Raw genomic sequence first — 20000 nt, forward strand, 5'->3', positions numbered from 1 at the left:
TGCTCAAATACTGTCTACACCAGCTATGGCTAAGATTATGTTGATATACATTTGTGAATAAAAAAAATATTTTTAGTAACATGAAAATTGCTTTTATTTGGGAGGGTTTGCATCCATTTTTCATCCTGAAATTAGGGGTAGGAAGTTGAAGGGCTCGTGTGACAGGAAGTTAATCAATTCCTTTATTTCTGTCTTGAAATCTTTTATTTGGTTGTTTGCTTACATGCCATTGAGAAATTAAACATAGATAGCATGTAGAAAATTACTCATGAAAGGAAAATGGCAACTATGAACTTCAGCAACAAATGTTTTTTTTTCTACACTAAAACGCAGTATTAGGTCACTGTCTGAAATTTTTGAAAACTCTTGTCAAGGTGAAGATTTTCAGAAGCGCCAGGGTCTGTGTGTTTTTTTTAGAAAATTGAGAAAAAAAAATTTTTGCTTACAAAAATACCTGAGTACGTGTGGACATGGCCTTATCAACTCAACTGAAAACTCAATAAATCTCTCAAAATCTCAGCTCATCGGGATCATTAAACAACTCCACAAACAGAATCAGCAGCTTTATTTATTACTAAGCTGTTTGACTATTACTGTCAGAAAAGTCTGTCGTGAGATTTACTGAAAATATTTGTTTTGTTAGATGACACCATTGTGGTATGTATTTACTTTTGTTTATTTACATCAGTATTTACTTTGCTTTTTGACTCTTGATTTTTTGTCTTTTTTTTTTTCTTTGACTGCTGTAACTCTGTAGTGTGGGACCAAATATTCTCTACCCTTGGGATTTTGCTGTGTACGAAATAAGACAATAAAACTTGAATAATTTTTTATATATTAAATTTATATGAGTTAATAATTATAATTAATTGTTGCAATATTTGTAATAACTGTCTTTAACTAAACTTTACACTTTAGTTAAAGAAAAACTTATACAACTTTAAACTTTTTCACTTATTATTTTTTTGACACACAGTAGTCTGTATGTTTTTATCACTTTAAAGACAAATGGATTTGCTCATTGTGTTTCCATATTCATTAAATTATATGATAAATAATTTTCAGGGGGTTCATATCAAATGGTTTTCTAATTTTAATCATATTAAATGTGTTTATGAATATGAATTGATCTTTTGAAAGTATAACTTACTACTATAGTTGCCCCATATTCAAATACGATTTTCTTAAAAGAAATCAAAAACCTCGAGAAAATAAATGCAAAACATGTCCATATAGGCCACTATTAACAAGGCTACATGCATGAAACCATTTTTTAAAATTTGGGCACAAATGGGTTAAGGCCTAGCTACATTTCTTTGCTCAAATACTCTCTACACCAGCTACGGGTGTGTGAGGACAATAAATCCCATTATAATGAGTGATTCTTTCTATACTGAATGCACAGCACAGAGCAATATGTCACTCACTCACTATTCTTGGGGTCAGTCCCTGATTTTATCAGGGGTCACCAAAGCGGAATGAACCCACCAATTCCTGGCATTTGTTTCATGCAGCAGATGCCCATCCAGAACTGGGAAACACCTCATTCACACACACACACACTTGTACACTATGGCCAATTTTTACTTACCCAATTCACCTATACTGAATGTCTTTAGGGGGAAACCCACACTTATATGAGAGAACATGCAAAATCCACACAGAAATGCCTTCTGGTTTAGTTAGCACTCGAACCAGCAACCTACTTGCAGTGAGGTGACAGTTCTAACCAATGAACTATAATGCAGAGCATGTCGTGACGCAAAAAACTGTAAAATTATTCTCAGTTCCCTTTTTGATGAACTGGGTTTGCATAAAATCTAAAAGTGAGTTTATCTGAAAGGCTGTGCTTTGACTGTGTGTGTGCTATAAAAAAGATGCTATACTATGGACATAATATACCAGTTGCCACAATTTAGAGGTAAATACAATAATTATATAAATTCACTTATAAAAACTAGGTCAGGATGGTTTCTCTAAGAATGAATTTCCCCCTGGGACATTTTCCTGGTTGATATCAAAACCATCTGGAAGATGAATATATATTTTCATTTGTTGTGTTTTTTTGTGATAATGGAGTCACATAGACATATAAATTGTCCAACTGAAAGAGCTAAAAGCTACAAATTCACATATACTTTTGAGATGTCTGGCTTTTGACGTATTTGGTCAAAAATACATTTCTGTATTGCTCCAGGACTAATTTCATATATTTGTTTATGAAATAATAAAATTTAGTGCAGTGTAATTGTTTTTACATTACTTCAAGAGTTCACACTTAGATATTGTTTGACAACTGTTAGCAGGTTTGGCATGCTGTCCCGGGAGAGAACCCTGAGCTCGAAGATAGTTGAGCCCAGGGCTCCCGCCTGGTCCATAGAGCATGTGAGGGGAGTACGAGATCAGGTGGTTCTCGAGAGCTCCCCGTGGTAAAGGAGGAAAGGAGGAGAAGGGGAGGATGGGGGGTTTCTTCGGAAAAACTAAGATAAGGAAGTAGTTCTAGCTAGGCTACTTATAGTGAGTTGGGATTAATCTGATTGGCTAACTAATGCATGTAGATGAGTGGCCAGCTGCAGTCAATCGTATCACGTGCTCCTCTCGAAATTAGTTTGTGAAACTTCACTTAAGCATCTATAACGTTTTTTCATTTTGAGCATTATAAAATCTAGATGATGGATAATAAAGTCCAAAGTATCTTCTTTCTATAGGAACATGAACTATGAATGTAGAGCAAATTATTCAGCAACTGGTACTGTTTTAGTTTGGGAAGGTCATTTTTGAGAAAATGCCTCTGACAGTGAGGGAAAGAAGAACACCGATATAGTCTCAGAAAACTCTTTATAGAATTTTCATTTTGCATGTTATCTTCATCAAATATGAAATATAAACTCATGAGACACTTGGCTTTCAAGGCATATTTTTTATAGGTCGTTAATGTTTTCCTATGTTTGTATGTGGAAAAACAAATATTAAACACAATAAAAAAAACATTTTCTCATTACTTCATAATGTATAACTTTTTATCTTTTTATGCATGAAACTGTCCAGATGGACCATAGTATAGCTCAAAGTGTCTTCTTCCAATGATACCTATTTTTTGTTATAGCTTACTGGAGTCAAGAACTGTAACTATTCAAAGTTAGGTAGGTTTAAATCCCCAAAAGTGAGTGCTGGCTAACAGGTTAAAATAATTGTGTAAGTGTATATATGCTTTGCCGTTGTGTGTGAGCCTCTGTCTAAAAACAATTTTCAGTAACACTTTATTTTGATGGTCTGTTTAGTAGACTGTTTAGTATTAGTAGAATGTCTGCTTAATATCTGCTGATACTACTCCTTCAACAGACATTTAACTGACTATAAGAAACTTTGCAAGTACATGTCAACTTACACTAACTCTAACCCCAACCTAACAGTCTACTTATAATCTAATGAGAATTAGTTGACATGTAGATGCAATGTAGCTTAAATTCAACAAATTGACCATCAAAATAAAGTGTGACCCAATTTTCTTATCATAATAAAGTTTGACTGCCACAGACAAAGGAAACGGGCAAATGCCATTAACATTAACTTTCTTTTCGAATCTTCAATCGATAAACAGATAAGGAGATGCTAAAGGCAACCTGTTCAAGCTGCTATTTTCCATGCAATGTGAGAAGCGTGAGAAATGTGAAATGCCATATGAGGCTTGATTTACTAAACAGTGCAAAGTAGAACTGAGACCGCAATACAATAAAAGATTGGAGTGGAAAGTTCTGTGGGTTATCTAACAAGGCGTAAAAATGAAAGTGCACAGACACGAACAGATCATTCCCATAATGACTATTACTGTCAACTAAGTGCAGCACAAACTAGGGTAACAGTCAAGCCCATTACGTTCATGTAATATTGGCTATTCCTACATCACAGCTTGTCAGGACCAAAATAGGGGAATACATACTTTTTTAGGTATTGAATAATAAAATAGTGAGTATTTTTTCACTGTATTGTCTTTAGTTGATCCTAAAAGCTGTTTTTAAAAGTGATATAAGGTGCTAGAGTAAAACTTACTCATGGTATGTTTCTATTCAAAATTGGGAGTTTAACTAAAATTCAAATATAGCATAAAACATGTGAATAAAGTGGTGAATTTGAGGGAAATTGGCTCAATATATCAATACTGATATAAAAAAAATATTTCATCGATGTAAACAATCAAGTTCTGGGAGGTAATAAATAAAACCATTTTAATTTCTGAGAAAATCATTTTCAAAACATTGTACAGGTGTGCTACACACAGGTTGACAAACTTTCTGTAGGAAACACACTCTTTCCGCTCCATATGCACCAGACACTTTCTTATAAACACTACATGTTAGAAAGATTCAATAAGATAACAAGACAGAAAAGACCACTTAAAATGCCTTTGTTAAAAACACCTTAACGGTATGGAATGATGCTCAGTGTTCACTAGGAAAAGTCCCAAATCTTTCTTATTTTTCTGGGGAAGCAAAGATGTTAAACCAGCAAAAAATGATTTTGGATTTAAACAGTGGGCATAAAAGGTATCGGAAAGATTGGGGACTTATTTAAAGGATACACACTGATGTCCTTTTAAAGACCTTAATGAAAAATTTGGAATCCCAATGACGCATTTTTTTAAATACTTACAAATTCGCAGCTATATTAATGTCAAGCAAAACTACTCACTAGCTAGACCTCCACAAACTGAATTAGAAAAAATAATGTTTTATCAGAATCCTATGACAAATTATATTTCCTTGTTTTATAGCAAATTAGTCAATGGATCTAAAGAAACATCAGAATCTAAGAAAGATTCTTGGTGTACAGATTTACAATATGACCTGTCAGATTTAAAATGGAGCCAAATATGTGTATAATAAAGCCCAGAACTTGTCAATTAATACTATAGATTTAAAATGATCCAATATAACTGGGCAATGCGCACCTATATCAGACCTGAAAAACTAAACAAAATTAACCCAAACATCCCTGATATATGTTTCAAATGCCAAAAACATAAAGGAACATTCTTTCATTGTATCAGGGAATGTGAGGTGATTAAGATTTTCTGGCAAAACGTAATAACATTAATCTTCTCAATTATTTAAAACCAATTCCAGTTACACCTGAAATATGTGCGTTGGGTTTATGTCCTGTAAGTTTGTCATTACCAGGTTATAAAACTAAAACGATTGATATGTGTCTTGTTATTGCAAGGCGTTTGATAGCACTCTATCGGAAGAACATAGAAAGTCCATCGATTGATCACTGGCTGAAAGATTTGACACATTAATTTGCACTGGAAAGAATCACCTACAGTATAAAGGGCAAACTAAAGGAGTACCATAAAATTTGGGATCGGTTTATACAATTTTTGGATCATAACTATACAATGGCACAAGCAAATACCTCTCAAGCTGTTAGTTAATTAATTGATATATGTATATGTGTATTGTTGTATGTGGAATACTGTATATGTTTTTCTTTGCCTTTGTATAACAATACACTTACTTGTAAATTGAATCTGGATGCTTTGGGGGAGGGAGGAGGGAAGAGTTAAAATGTAAAAAAAAGTGTATTTTCATGCTAAATTTCAAGTGTTTTTTCTACAATAATTTTTTATTATTTTTTTTTAAGATAAGCAAGATTATAAAATAGTTAACATCTTTTTTGAAAAAGTATATTATATTGTATAATTGCAGATTAACTGTGGATATGCTGTACTGTCCACCCTACTCACATTTGAACTTGTTCTGATTTTGATTGGGTACACTTTACAATAACAGTACATGAATAATGATGTATTAATATGTAAACTAAACATTACTTCCTTATGGACAAATGACGAGTTAAGATGTGCGATAATCATGAACTAACTTTCAATACAACATGAGTCACGCAAGTTCATGTGTGAATAACGGCTGTCTTAATTATAGTTAGTACGTGTTGTTAATTAATGTATAAATTAAAATCTAAGTTTAAGCTAAATGTAACCAACGTGGACTCAAGAGCTGTTAATGTATAATTATGTCATGACTGTACTTGGAGGGGCACATAACCATTAACTCATCATGACCTCCAGTGTTTAAACTGTTCATGTTGACATTGACAGAACACTTTTTAATTGTGATTCAGCGTAAATGCACTAGACGGACATGCATAAGGAGTTCATGAGTAGTTAAGAATGGTTTAATGATGATGTAAATGGGATAATTGTGTTGTGTACAAGTAAAGCCACAACATAATTATACATTAACATATCATGAGTTCATGATGGTTAAGCATAAACTAATGTGGTTTTTAGTACATCAATTAACAAGCAAGCATGAACTAAGAAGTAATTAAGGTAGCCGTTATTCACTCATGTGACTCATGTTGTAATTAAAGTTCATGATTAGCGCATGTATTAACTCATCATTAGTTCATAATAATGTTTCGTTTACATATTAATACATCATTATTCATGTACTGTTATTGTAGTGTTACCTTTGATTGTAATGTAATAATGCGCATCTTTTGTAAAGACTCACTGGAACAATAATTATTGTGAAAATTGCTATAAAAATTTACTTGAATTGATTTTAAAAATGATTAAGACATCTGCTATGATGTGACAGATCAGTGCTGGTTCTCCAGTTTATTCTGTAAATGTTTCTATCATGGTTTCATTATAAAATACTAATAATCCAAATTTTTGTGGTCATTTATACACATTTTGGCATTTACATCCAGCAATTTTTATCCCAAATTGTGGATAAAACCATGTGTGAGACATTTTGATCTGCAAATTTGAATGTTTTGGTCTGTCCAAGGGCCTAAATCATTGTAAAAACAATGTTCAACATTTTTTTATTAGATTTTTTCTCTATAGGGGTGCTTTGATGGCTCACTGATGTGTGGAATATGGTTTGTAAACTGCATTATCAGAGTAAGATGGATTATCACCAATGAATATCTTAAACTTTGGACCTTTTCTCATGTAAAGCTGAAAATCTCAAGAACACCCACTATCACATGGCCAACATTTATGCATTTTTAAAGTTTTAAGTAACCATTTACTTTCCCAGAAATGGAAAAGAGCACTGTGACAATCTAATAAACTACTTTTAAAAGAAAATACTCAAAAAGTTTTAGTTTGCTGATTGTACTGCCAATACACTCAAGAAAGAAAGATTTCTTTCTGCTTATTCAAACTAGTTGTTTATATTCTTTTTTGATCATTGAAATGTTTTAAGTTTAATCTACTTAAATTTGTAATTTAAAAAAAAACTTGTTTTGTGTTGGGACAACATAAAGGAACTATGTTTGTTTGACTACTTGGGTATAGTGGATGTTTAGTTCTCAGCATGCCTGGCACGGTATTGCATTAACAGTGGAAAATGTTGACAATAAAGATAATCTTTATGTGTTGGCAGCTTTATTAAAAACATTAAAGGGCACCCATTTTATCCACTTTTCAAGATTTAAGATAAGTCTTTTGTGTCTCCCGAGTATGTTTGTAAAGTTTCAGTTCAAAACACCCATCAGATTATTTATTATATCTTTAAGAATATTGGGATTTTCCACTCTGAACACAATTTAGCTGTTGTTTTGGCCTGTACCTTTAATGCTAGTTCTCCCCACCCACCATTCCCACGTGCCTGTCAGAGTGTGCTTCAATCTCCAGCTGTGTCAGATAAACAGCACAGTGACAGACATGAAGGAAGCAGATCTGACGAAACGTTTGTGAGAATTACTACAGTAAGAACTTTACCACTTTTGATTATTGGATGTATTTGTTGGGGAGTTAATTCAAACCTTTCTGCGATGAGTCACACACAATGACATTACAAAGTTCACGCATACACACAGACAGTTTTTGCATGCAAATGTGACAGGATACACGTTAATATCCACAGCTGTATGGATATCTGTTATGTTAATGTACAAAATAAACCTGATTTAATGTTCACAAACCGCGATTGAAGCTTCTTCCTTTATAATTGTACTGTCACACAGCTGGTGATAAAGACGGTAAAATTGCTGTAATTCATTACAAACATGCACTATTTAAAAAACGTTTAAAACTCGTAAAACTCTTTCTTGACCACATTTGATGGTGATTGATGATCACAGAGAGCCGAACAGATCTTTTAATCCCAGTTGCTTTGCGCACGTCCTGTCTTGTTGATATGATTATACATGTTACTACAGAGACATGTTAATATGTGGCTGTCAATCAATTCGGTGGGCGGGGAAACTGCACTCCTACGTCATGTTGTGGTTAGCCTCAAAATGGGAGGGATTTGGGTCCTTTTTTAACGTCAGGAAATTAAAAGAAATGCACTTATTGTGTTTCTATCACTCCGATATGACTGTGGACACACTATACCTACACACAGCTCTGTCCAAACAGTTCACAAATGATGATTTTCATCATAGGTGCCCTTTAATGTTTGTTGCTAACTAGCATTAGCACCAGGAACTGTGCTAATGCTAATTGTGAGATCTCAGTCAACAGTAAGTATATTTATAGATTAAACAGCAATAAATAACGGCAAATTCTGCTTGTCCAAATTAAGGGATTGAGATTAATTGGCTCCACAAGTGTAAACTGTGTTCAAGGCAAGTTTAATTCACAAGGTAATTGAAATTATACTTATTTGACATCACTGCTTCAAAATGAGTTTTCCTCTTGGGTTCCGTTTGCCTAAAATATGTTAAAATGTGTATCAATTAAGTTACATAGTTGAATATATATATATATATATATATATATATATATATATATATATATATATATATATTTTTTTTTTTTTTTTTTTTTTTTTTTTTTTTTTTTTTTAAGTGTGGTAAACTCTCTGCTAAATTTATTTTGGAAAGCTAATGTTTTGCTTTATTTTGTTGCTCACAGTGCCAAATTCTATACATTTTGCTATCTATCCTGCTATCTTTTGGTTCAGATGAGATGTTTAATGATTGTTTTTGTTCTGTTGACTGCATTGCCAGGTACTAAACCTTCAGCTAAACTTTTTTTTTTTAGCAAAAATACTTGAATAAAACGTCTGAAGTTTGTTTTTTTGATGCGCACATACTGCCAGATCCTAAACCTTCTGCTTAAATTCTGCTATGAATGTTCAAATGAATGACACGTTTTGTTTTGGTTTAGTGATCATACTGCCAGGGCACTCTTGAGTAAGTTTGAGCAAAACCAATACCATTGCATACTGATCACAGTCTTCTCCTTCCTCTCTCTTTCTGTCACACGGTGAAGATGCCCTGCCTGTTACGCTAATGGACAGGAAGCCTTGCAAAAATATGAGGAAAGAGAAGCAAAGACACTGAGTGAGAGAGACAGAAAGTGAGACAAAGAGAGAGAAAATAATCTGCTGACAGCTCACAGTCAGAGTCACATGATATGAAATGAGAACTTGAATAGTGGCACAGACACATCAATCTGGTGGTTTCCATTTCGCGTCCTTTCTCTCATGCACACACAGACATAAAGTGGTTATGCTGTATACAACTCAGCCAAAGTGTGTGCGATGCAAACTCCAGATAAAATATGTGTTCACATGCCTATTGTGAACATAACAGCTGTTAGATGAGATGATACTCACAAGTTAAGTGTTATGAAGAATAAAGTGAGCTGAGGATGTGTTGTAAATGTAATAAATGTAATAATAAAAAAACACCCACCCAAAAAAACATTGAATATTAAATTTACATTTATTAAATTCACTTTAGAGTATTTACAAACTGTATTTACTTGAGAGATACAGAAAATAAATGAAGTATGATGACAAAAATAATACATGTATAAAAACTGGTTACAATTCAAAATATAAATAAGGGTGAATATCATATTTATTTTAACACGTGATAACAAAACCAATATTTCATGGCATTAGAATATTGTAATTACACAGCATCTGCCATTAGAGCACTTCGCATATTTAGGTTTTGTTGAATTAGCAAACTCAATGGAGTAATGAAACACCATCCTTCAGAAGTCATACTCTATAAATCATAGAACAGAGTAATCATAAGGAGATTTCGGTAATTTTCCTTACAAAAAAACAAAACAAAAACAAAACAAAAACAAGACGTATTTCACAGGAAATGCGAGAATATTAGTATTATATAAGTTTTCAAGAAATACTTGCTGTGTCCCAATTCGCATTCTAGGTACTACGCCCTAAAAGTGTGTACTTTTTGTGAAGGAAAAATATATACTTTTAAATATATGCATACAGGCGAGGATGCAAGCTTTGGCACATACTTCCTCATTAACAGATAGTTGTGTTGCTTAGTTATGAGCCCTATAAATCATCCATATTTCTGTCAAATTTAAGTTCATACCTTATTGGAGAAGCAGCTGCAGGTTAATTCCCATTCACAAGTCTTTCATGCAGATAAATCTCCTCAGGTCTTTGGATAATCATGCATTCAGACGTTAATGTCCAAACACGTCTTTATATGGTCAGTATTGTTGTTGCAGATGAAATGTAACACAAAAAACGCGATTTAAATGTTTTTTTCAGTTGGCTAGATATTAATTAACATTCATACAAACATCTTAACCTAAGCCTTTCTACTTGACGGCTGGTCTCGTGCGTCCGCCATGTTTGTAGTTTATTTACACTTTTCACCTGCGTTTGTAGTTCTAATCGAATTCACGTCCAACATCCACTGTGGGCAGCAGTTAGAGTATGGAAGCTTCTACACTAAGCTTTTTTTATTTTTATTTTACCGCAAATAGGAAACCATCCGGGAACCTTTGGCACTATTTTAACATACTATGATTTGTGACATTTTAATTCAATTTTCAAATACAATTTATTTAGGACGGATAGTGTGCAAATTGCTACGCAGCATGCCAGCAGTAATTTCTGTAATGTGCTGCTGTAATTTCTGTAAAATGTGGACATAACAAGTATTACAGTTAAAAGCTTCATGAAACAATATGAAACTGTCATTTTTGGAAACAAAAAAGGTGAATATTTTCAGATCTGAATATAATAGCCATCACTGTATATACATTGAACAATAAAAGATACATTGAGAATATTAGCTGGTTATATAGTGTCTTAATAACAAGTGTAGTCATCAAGGAATGTAAAAGAAGTATTCATTTTGACTCGCACATTCTTATCCACAGCCTGAGAATGCTATAATCAGAAAATCCCCCAGTGGACCATTACAAAACGATTATGTGCATAGTTTGGACAAGTGGTATGAAATTCATTAGTCAAATTCACACTGAACGCAATAAGAATGTGTAAGGAAGTGCTCACTGTTTACAAGTACAAGTCAACGCACGTCAATAGCAAAAAAGGCAATATGCTAATAAAAAACATTAACGTATAAAAGACAGCAATCATAAGAGTTTATGCATGTCACGCCTTCTTAAACCTCAACGGATTCCTCAATATTTTGGCAGCTTACTTAGTAGTCACTAATTCCTTGAAGTTTAGCCCCAAATCACTTTCACATCCAAGTCACATATTTGGTGATGCGTAAAGGCCAATTCCTACTGCACCAACAGACGCTGATTATAGGATGTCACTTTTCAGATATTCCATTTTAATTTATGTGTTGTGTTCTTACTCCGCAATAAATTAAAGGCAATTCTTCAGCTTGAAAAATAATCAATGACACCAAACACTAAAATGTTTCACTCTTAAAAATAAAAGTTCTAGAATAAAGTTTTCACAATGATTTCAAAGAAGAACCATTTTAGGTCCCCCAAATAACCTTTTTTTAAATTCTTAAATTGTTTTAATATATAAATATTTGTTTCTTAGTGTAAAATATGATTTGATCATCCTAAACACTTTTTACTGTAAAGAAGCTTTTGAGGAATGAACATTTCCTTCATGATAGTAACAACGACAATAATGAGCCTTTTTTAAAAAATGTAGTTGCAACATGCCTTTAAAGGAGCTTAAATAAAATCTGGTCTGAAATTGTCTAATTTTATTTTGTCATAATATATTTAATTTTCTTTTACATGCATTATTTATCTATTTATCCGAAGAGTACTATTATAGTTTATTTATATAGATTTCCTTGGCCGAGGACTACACAGAGGCCACCTGATTGACAAGTACTGTAAAGCAAATAACCACAGTTTGTTTCATTCAGCAGTGTGTTAAGAGGTGTGAAGATGTAATGCTGATGTCCCTACAATAACAGACTTGTATGTAAAAATCTTTGAAGAACTTTGACATCTGAGACTGCCACAACTTACAAGTTAAACCAGACTGGTTCATGGCACATAAAAAGAAAGACTATAATAAGAGTCATTGAATGGAAACCTGGCATCATTGTTTCTCCTGCATGAGAAGAATTTCCTTGACAGTGCAGAAGTGGTTTTAAAATATAGTAATAAAAGTTGGTAATAAAATTATAATTTGACAAAATTCACTTTGCTTACAATGGTATTTCTGAGGTAAACAAGTATGCCATGCAAAGATATAGACAGGAAAAAAAAAAAGTTTATGATCTTTAATTAGGGCAGAGAATGCTTACTTGTTTGATAGCCAGATTCAGGTCTGGCAGGGATTGATGGTGGGAGGAGTGAATAACCAGTGCTCTCTTCTACCACCAATATCATGACTAAAGGCTTATTTATACTTCTGTGTCAAGCACACGTGTATGGTCTGCCGCAGCCTTCGCGCAGTTGCATAGCCCTCCTTGCATAGCCCTCCTTGCATAGCCCCCCTTGCATAGCTGACGCCAACACTGACGAGCACCTCTCAAAAAATGTAACTACATAGCACAAGCTCTGTGATAGGTCAGCTTGGTTGTTGTGCCGAGTGTGGGCAGTGAAGTCCCATGAAGGAGCTCCAGATGTTTTGTGTTTACCTTATGATTAAAGTTGTTGCACGTCTGTCGGTTCCTGCCTGTGAATGAACGAGTTTTAGCTACTTAAGCTACATTAAGAAAAAAAAAAAAACCACCCGCAAAGAAACTTGACACAGAGGGGCATAAAAACCTCACTGCCAGCTAGCGTTTCAGAAGAGTTACTGCAGTGTACACAAACAGCATGCAGAAGTATAAATTCACGGCTATGAGCAAGGCAGGTGCCGAGAGTCACGCCAATCACTTAATGCAGAAGTATAAACCAGGCTGATTTATTCCTCTGCGTCAAGTGCACGAGTATGCGTATGCTCCAGCGCAGTCTTCGCGTGGTTGCATAGCCCTCGCCGTGGCTGACACCGACACTGACCTCTCAAAAAATGTAACCACACGTCGCAACGACGCATAGCGCAAACTTAATCGGCTTAGTAGCGCTGACAAGTGTGGGCGGGACCGAGAGCTACGTGAACCCGTTGGAGCAAGCGTTGAGTCCCGTGAAGAAGCTCCAGATGGAGAGTTTTGCTTTGTGTTTACCTTATGGTTAAAATTGTTGCACGTCTGCAAGTTCCCACCTCAGAATGACTGGATTTTAGCTACTTGTACATTAAGGTAGCATTCAGAAAAAAAAAGCACCAGCGAAAAAACTCGACACAGAGGAACATAAAAACCTACTGCCAACTAGCGTTTTGGAAGTGTTATTGCAAAACAACACAAACCGCACACATAAGTATAAATGCATGCCTCCGCGCAAGGCATGCACCATGGGTCATGGCGATCATTCGACACAGAAGTATAAAACAGTATGAATACTATTACTATGTGGTGAGACCCTTGAGCAAGGCACTGAACCTCCAACTTCTCCCTGGGCCCTACAATTAAGGAATTCATTCACATAGTGTTTGCACTGGATTGCCATAATCCAGAGTACAAATTCAAAATATGGTTCACCCTATCTGGCAAATGTCACTTTACTTTCGTTGTGATCGTTTGGCAGAATATCTTCCATTAGTCTGCTGTGAGCAAGAGACAGAGAAGGGTGAGCTCTAAAATGAAACCCTGTCATCTATTCATAATTCTATAATGCAGAAGGATCTTCCAGCCACTCGTAAAACAGTTTGTTAAATGAACTGTGTGTAGTGTAATTTTTGAACATGGCTTAACCAATCAGAATCAAGTATCGCAACTATGCTTTATACTTTTGCACTTTGAACATTTGAACATGTCAAGCACTGAAGTGCCTAGCAATGCCAAACAGGGTTAATACATGAATCTGATCTTTGGGGCAGCATCTGTCAATGCAGTGTGAATTGATCTTGGGCCTAGACTTTATATTGACCATACACGATCAGGAAGTGTTGGCCGACATCACTTCATCTGATGAAAAATATTCATACCCTCTGTATTTAATTATTCAGAACTCAGACTTTGCACTCAGAGAACTCTCATGTGTCCCTTTTAGCTCCCCGCTAGTAGCGCCAGACCCTCCTGACTTGTCTCGGCAGAAAATCCTGCGAACGCTTCCCCTGAACTTCTCCGCTGCAAACAGGTAAACCAGAGGATCCAGAGCCCCATTCAGGCAGGTCAGCGAGGAGGTAAGACGGTTAGCCAGAGCTAGTCCTCTTTTGATTTGGCAGGACAGGTCTGGGTGTCCGTAGCCCAGGATAAAAGTTGCACGACTTAAGTGATAAGGCAAAAAGCACACTACATAGATAAACATGACCAGACCTATGGTACGAAGAGCCCGGAGTTTTAATGCTGGCTCCAGCCTTGAACCCTTGCGCAGACTGTTAACTATCAGCAGGTAGCAGGAAAGTGTGGCAATGAAGGGAGGTGTAAAAGCTACAACAAGAGAGACTAGAGCACGCCACGAGGCCTTTTCTCTGTACAGTTGCAAACATACGGTTGAGCCATTGACTTCTACAGTCTGCTTGGTGACCAGCAGGGGTGCCATAGACACAATCACCAAAATCCAAAGTGCAAAACTGGCAATGTGAGCGTAACGAGGGCGTCTGACCTTGAGGGAGCGCACAGCATGCACCACAGCAAGGTATCTGTCACCTGCAACACAGGCCAGGAAGTACAAACTGGCATACATGTTGACATAGAAGAAAAAGCCTGCCAGACGACAAGGGATTTCACCAAATGGCCAATGACCTCCAGTTAAATGATAAGTGGCCCTGAGGGGTAAAATAAAGACATAAAACAAGTCGGCAATAGCAAGGTGGAGCAGGAAGACGTTGGCTGGTGACGAGTTGTTTCTCTGGCGGGCAAAGATCCACAGGGCAAGGCTGTTGCCGCCAAGTGCCAGGAGGAAAACTATGATGTAGTAGATTCCAAACAATGTGTTTTCTACTGTGTTTTCCACAGACGGGCAGCTCTCCGTGGACTGGTTGGGCAGCAAGGTGGCAAGTTCTGTCAAGGAGGACTCCATTTTTATAACTGAAAACAGAAGAATATGCAGTTGTATTATTACCTCAAAATCATTTTCTCAGTTTGTATATGTATATGTATATATATGTATATATGTATATATATGTATATATATATATATATATATATATATATATATATATATAAAAATTTTAGACACACAATTATATATATATATATGGTTTCCATAGGCATAATTAATTTTCGAGAGTAAAAACTGTTTATTATGAAGCCTTATCCATATAATACCCATACTCCTAAACCAAACCCTCACTGGAAACCTGTGGCAAAATTGCAAAATGGAACATCAAAAGTGATTCAAGTCATTCAAGACATTTATAGAGTATTTTTCTAAGGGGGTTGAATTATGAGGAAATGCAACACCTCAATCATGCCTATGAAAAATGAAAACAGTCTAAAATTTCCAAAATTGAGTAAAAGAGTTTTGAACCACTATATATAAGCAATATCACACTCGGAGCAGTGTGATATGGCCGTATATCGGCAGTGGTGGGAGGCGTGCATAAGTACAAGGCCGCAGGCTAAGTGCCTTAGTGTCCCACCAGTGACGATATACAGCAATATCGCAATGCAACAAGTGTGATATTGTATTTATACAAGAGTTTGACGGCATAATCGTGTATATAAAAAAGAAAACCAAATGGTTCAAAAACCATTTTGTAAAAGGAATTACTTTCGCCATTCCTTCACATCTGCAGCTGGCGTCAAAACAGCAGAAACCATTGCTACTTTATCTTTGCCACTTTACAGCTAGTATTTCAATGATTCTCTAGCGTAATATCTAAAGTAATGATAAAACAGGTGATTTTGCTGACATTTTAAAATTATAGTCAACTTGTCGATTTGATATGTTCACTCACTGCTTTTTGGCCCAGATGGCACCAGATGCAACCAATCCAAGGCAACAAAACAGACAGTTTTGTCACCACTCTTGGAGGTCAGCTTGGTGTGTCATGGGTTTCATAAAGCTACATATTAAAGTGAATGCAATGTTCATCAGAATCTCCTTATGCAACATGGTTCTTCCCTTGCGTTTCTCAACCATTAAGGCAACAGTTTTCATGGAGGACAATGAGCCTCGTCAGAGCAAAATGGGAAAACAGTTCCATGAAGCTGAAAATCTCTGGAAAATCTTGGGTGACAAAGTTGCAGGTAACAAAAATCCCTCTACATTCAGTGAACTGTGAAAGATACTAAAGAACAGCTGATCAAAATGAACAGCAATGCATAGACTAGCGATGTCCAGTGATCTCTTATAAATAAAAACAAACAACAACAACGGTGACCACAGAAGCATTATACAAACTGAAACTTTAATTTTGTGAACTATCCCACCCCCTAGTGAGACAAGTGATATGTTCAGAAGTCACACGAAAGTAAGGACTTCTAGACTTCCTACTTATTTTGACTGCTGGGAACTTGAGAAAATGTTGTTGTAATGTTGTTGTAATTTGCGATACTAAAATCCCACCCTCTAATTTTGATAACCATTTTCCACTTAATAATTTTTTTTGGTCATAATGACCATGAAGCAATGACATAACGGAGTCAGCCTCTCTACATACCATAATACACTTTCAACGATTTCTTGTGCTTCGACACATTTCTATCATGTCCAAAGCAGCCTCTAATGTTTTTCCAAGCTTTTAAATTTGCTACAAGGAAACAAACTGTACTGACAACTGAACAAGTTTTAATTTGCCTTTGGGAACATGTTTCCATTCCAAATACTTCTATTATTCAAACATGCTTACAAAAACTGAGCCAAAAGGGACGCTTTGCTAATACACTAAGCAGCACTCTTTATCAGAGCAGCAGCAGTAAAGAAGGGAGTGTTTCAGCGGTCTGCTGTTTGGCTGTAGTTCAGCATCTCTGATATTTGTGTTTCAGCAGCGTGAGCAGATGTCTGTTCTCCACTGCGGGTGAAGGTGCATGGACATCCACTGCCACGCCACACTCACTCCCTCCCTCCCTGGATCTGCTTTCAGCCTCAGCCAGCTGTCCTTATGGCATGCGTCTGTGTTAAATCATGGGTTGATTCGATGAGCAAACTCTGTCTATAAGAGGCATTCATATTTAGCCATCATCTAATAACAGCTACTCTATTAATAATCAGGCTGAATGAAAAATCTGCATGCATGAGCTGAAGACCTTTTAAAGGAAGGTTCATAGCAGGGGAAAAGTTACTTGAGCTTGATCTGGATCTCTTTATTTTGTTTGTTTGTTTATGCTTGTTGAATAAAGGTTATGATCACCTATAATAAAAGGAATGTTGCTTCCTTCAATTTCTAAATGATTTTAGAGATTTCTTGTATGGGTCAGCGGCATGACACACTTTTGTCATGATGTATTTACAGTTTTGCACAATAAGTAAAGAAAAGGAGCATCTAAATAAACTTAAGATTTCTTGATTAAAATTCATAACTCAAAGAAAAATGAATAGGAACTGTGGATTTAGGATCATGTGATAAAGATTAAAATAAAATTCAGCTTTGCCAACCCAGGAATAAAAAAAAATATATAAAAAGGTAAAGAAGTTTAAATAAATAAATACATTCAAATTAAATAATTAAGAGATAGCGCATTTTGAGTTTATTGCCATATCAGCAGGGCCAGACGGAATCTGCGGACGTTTTTTGCCATTTCTGCAGAGAATTTTGGTCAAAATTTGGAATTGTTTTGGGAGTATCATAACTAAAACCCTAATATGTGAAATAAAAAGTAATACCTTTTTAACTTTTATTTAATGTTAAAAATGCAAATCCAATTATATCCACTTTATTTGGTAAACAAAGCAAGTCTCTCATATAATATCTCTACTAAAAGACAGAAAATATTACTTTGCAAACTGCATTGTGCATAAATCAGATGCACATTTTCATATTAGTCAATAATAATACTGTAATTAATTTAAAAACTGAATAAATTTAGATTTACACACATTTACTCAAGTAAATAAACACAATTATTGATGAGCTAAAAATCAGTGCGTGCAGATTCCGTGTGGGCCTACATATCAGCTTCTCTGGCTATGTCATGGCAAAAAAAATAAACAAACAGATCAAGTTCACCAGATTTTATAAACAGCACTATTCTATAAATATAAAAATATTCTAACAATTAAAAGTCATCAACAGCAATAAATAATACACAAGATAAAATACATAAATAATAATAATAATAATAATAATAATATATAAGATAAAAATGTAAAGGAGGTTTTTAAGGTTTACTTTTAATAAAAATTGTAAAATTTTAAAAGGATTCACATTTAAAAACATTACATTTTAAGTCTCTCCAGATTAAAAAACATTGTCTGATAACGTTAAAAATAGGGCATTCCACAAGAATATGTTCAGCAGATTGTTAGTTGTTGCAATTTTGACATTTTGAGGGTTCTTCTCCTTTGAGTAAATGTTTATGTGTGAGTGTCGTGTCTCTAATACGGCATCTTCTGTAAAAAATCTCATGTCTTGAGTTAAAAATGAAAGGCGTTTTCTTCCTATTTCTTGCTAAATTTCAAAAAGTTTATTTTCTGAGCACTGATCCCATTCTGCTTGCCATTCGTTAAGAATATAGCCTTTAGTACTGGCTTTAAATCCGAAAGTGGGATTTTGCTCTCCTTTATCTTTCCTGTTAGAGCTGTTTGGGCGGGTTTGTCGGCTTGTTCATTTCCAAATAGTCCAACATGTCCTGGGATCTATAAGAAAAAATCTCTCCAGTTTATTCGCTTTGATAAAAATCTCAATAATAATGGGACGCTTCAGTTTAAAAGAACTCAATGTTTGTAGACAAGATTTGGAGTCAGAAATTCCAGAGCCGAAAACAGAGCATTCAGATGTAAAAATTTTGCTTTGATATGGAATACGAATACCAAATTAATTATTAAAATTGCGCGCACACACACACACACATACACACACAATAATTGCCCCAAACATTCTTAACAGATACTCAATCACATAACAATAATTATAATAATATAAATAATAGATTTTTTTTTTTAAATAATCAGTTGTCCCCCAAAAAATACAAGAACTGTGTTGTTGTTTCAGCTCATTGCAATCATTTTTTGAATGTGAGCGTGTGTCTATATATATATATATACACACAAACACACACACACTTTCAAAAAATAATTGCGATGAGCTGAAACAACAACACGATTATTGGATTTTTTTGAGGGACAATTTAATGTTTTTATGACAAATACACTTTTTAAAAGACAAATTTATAAAAACTAATTAACTTTAAAATAGTAAGTTAACTTAATTCCTTCATGTTGTCCCAACACAAATCGATTTTTTTACAGCGTATCTAAAGAGGACAATCGGAATTTATTAAATACTAAAAATAAATTACTAGGAAAGACAACAGTACCACACCCCCTAGAATATTCCTCTGAAAAATGTTACTTGGGAGTTGCAAAAGCATTTTTCATTAGTATTTTGCACAAGGAGCCTGTCTTCATGACTAAACTCAGCTACCAAAACATTTGTCAGTGAGCTCCCAGTGCAGCTGCAGTAACAGGCAGACCCTTATCAATATTTTCAGAAGACCAGAGACAAACATTCAGAGGGTGTGGAGTAGAGACCAGTCCAAAGAAGGACGTCAACAGATAAAACTAGAGAGCTATAAACCAGACAAAAAGGCGCAGTTGTGACTGTGAAATCCAGATGTGAAGCGATGTTTCTCTGGTGTGT

The 20000-nt window shown here is 35.1% G+C and overlaps 1 protein-coding gene across 1 annotated transcript in view; it reads right to left on the reverse strand.

Moving 5' to 3' along the window:
- Nucleotides 1-9692: 9692 nt before the first annotated feature.
- Nucleotides 9693-20000, reverse strand: part of gpr17 (G protein-coupled receptor 17) — an 11988-nt gene continuing 1680 nt past the window's right edge. The window contains exon 2 of the mRNA XM_056459927.1: nt 9693-15285. Within this exon, the coding sequence (XP_056315902.1) occupies nt 14258-15277 (1020 nt within the window). The 5' untranslated portion in view covers nt 15278-15285 and the 3' untranslated portion in view covers nt 9693-14257. The remainder of the gene's footprint in view (nt 15286-20000) is intronic.

This window comes from Danio aesculapii, chromosome 6 (assembly GCF_903798145.1).
Source record: "Danio aesculapii chromosome 6, fDanAes4.1, whole genome shotgun sequence".
Classification (NCBI taxonomy): Eukaryota; Metazoa; Chordata; class Actinopteri; order Cypriniformes; family Danionidae; genus Danio; species Danio aesculapii.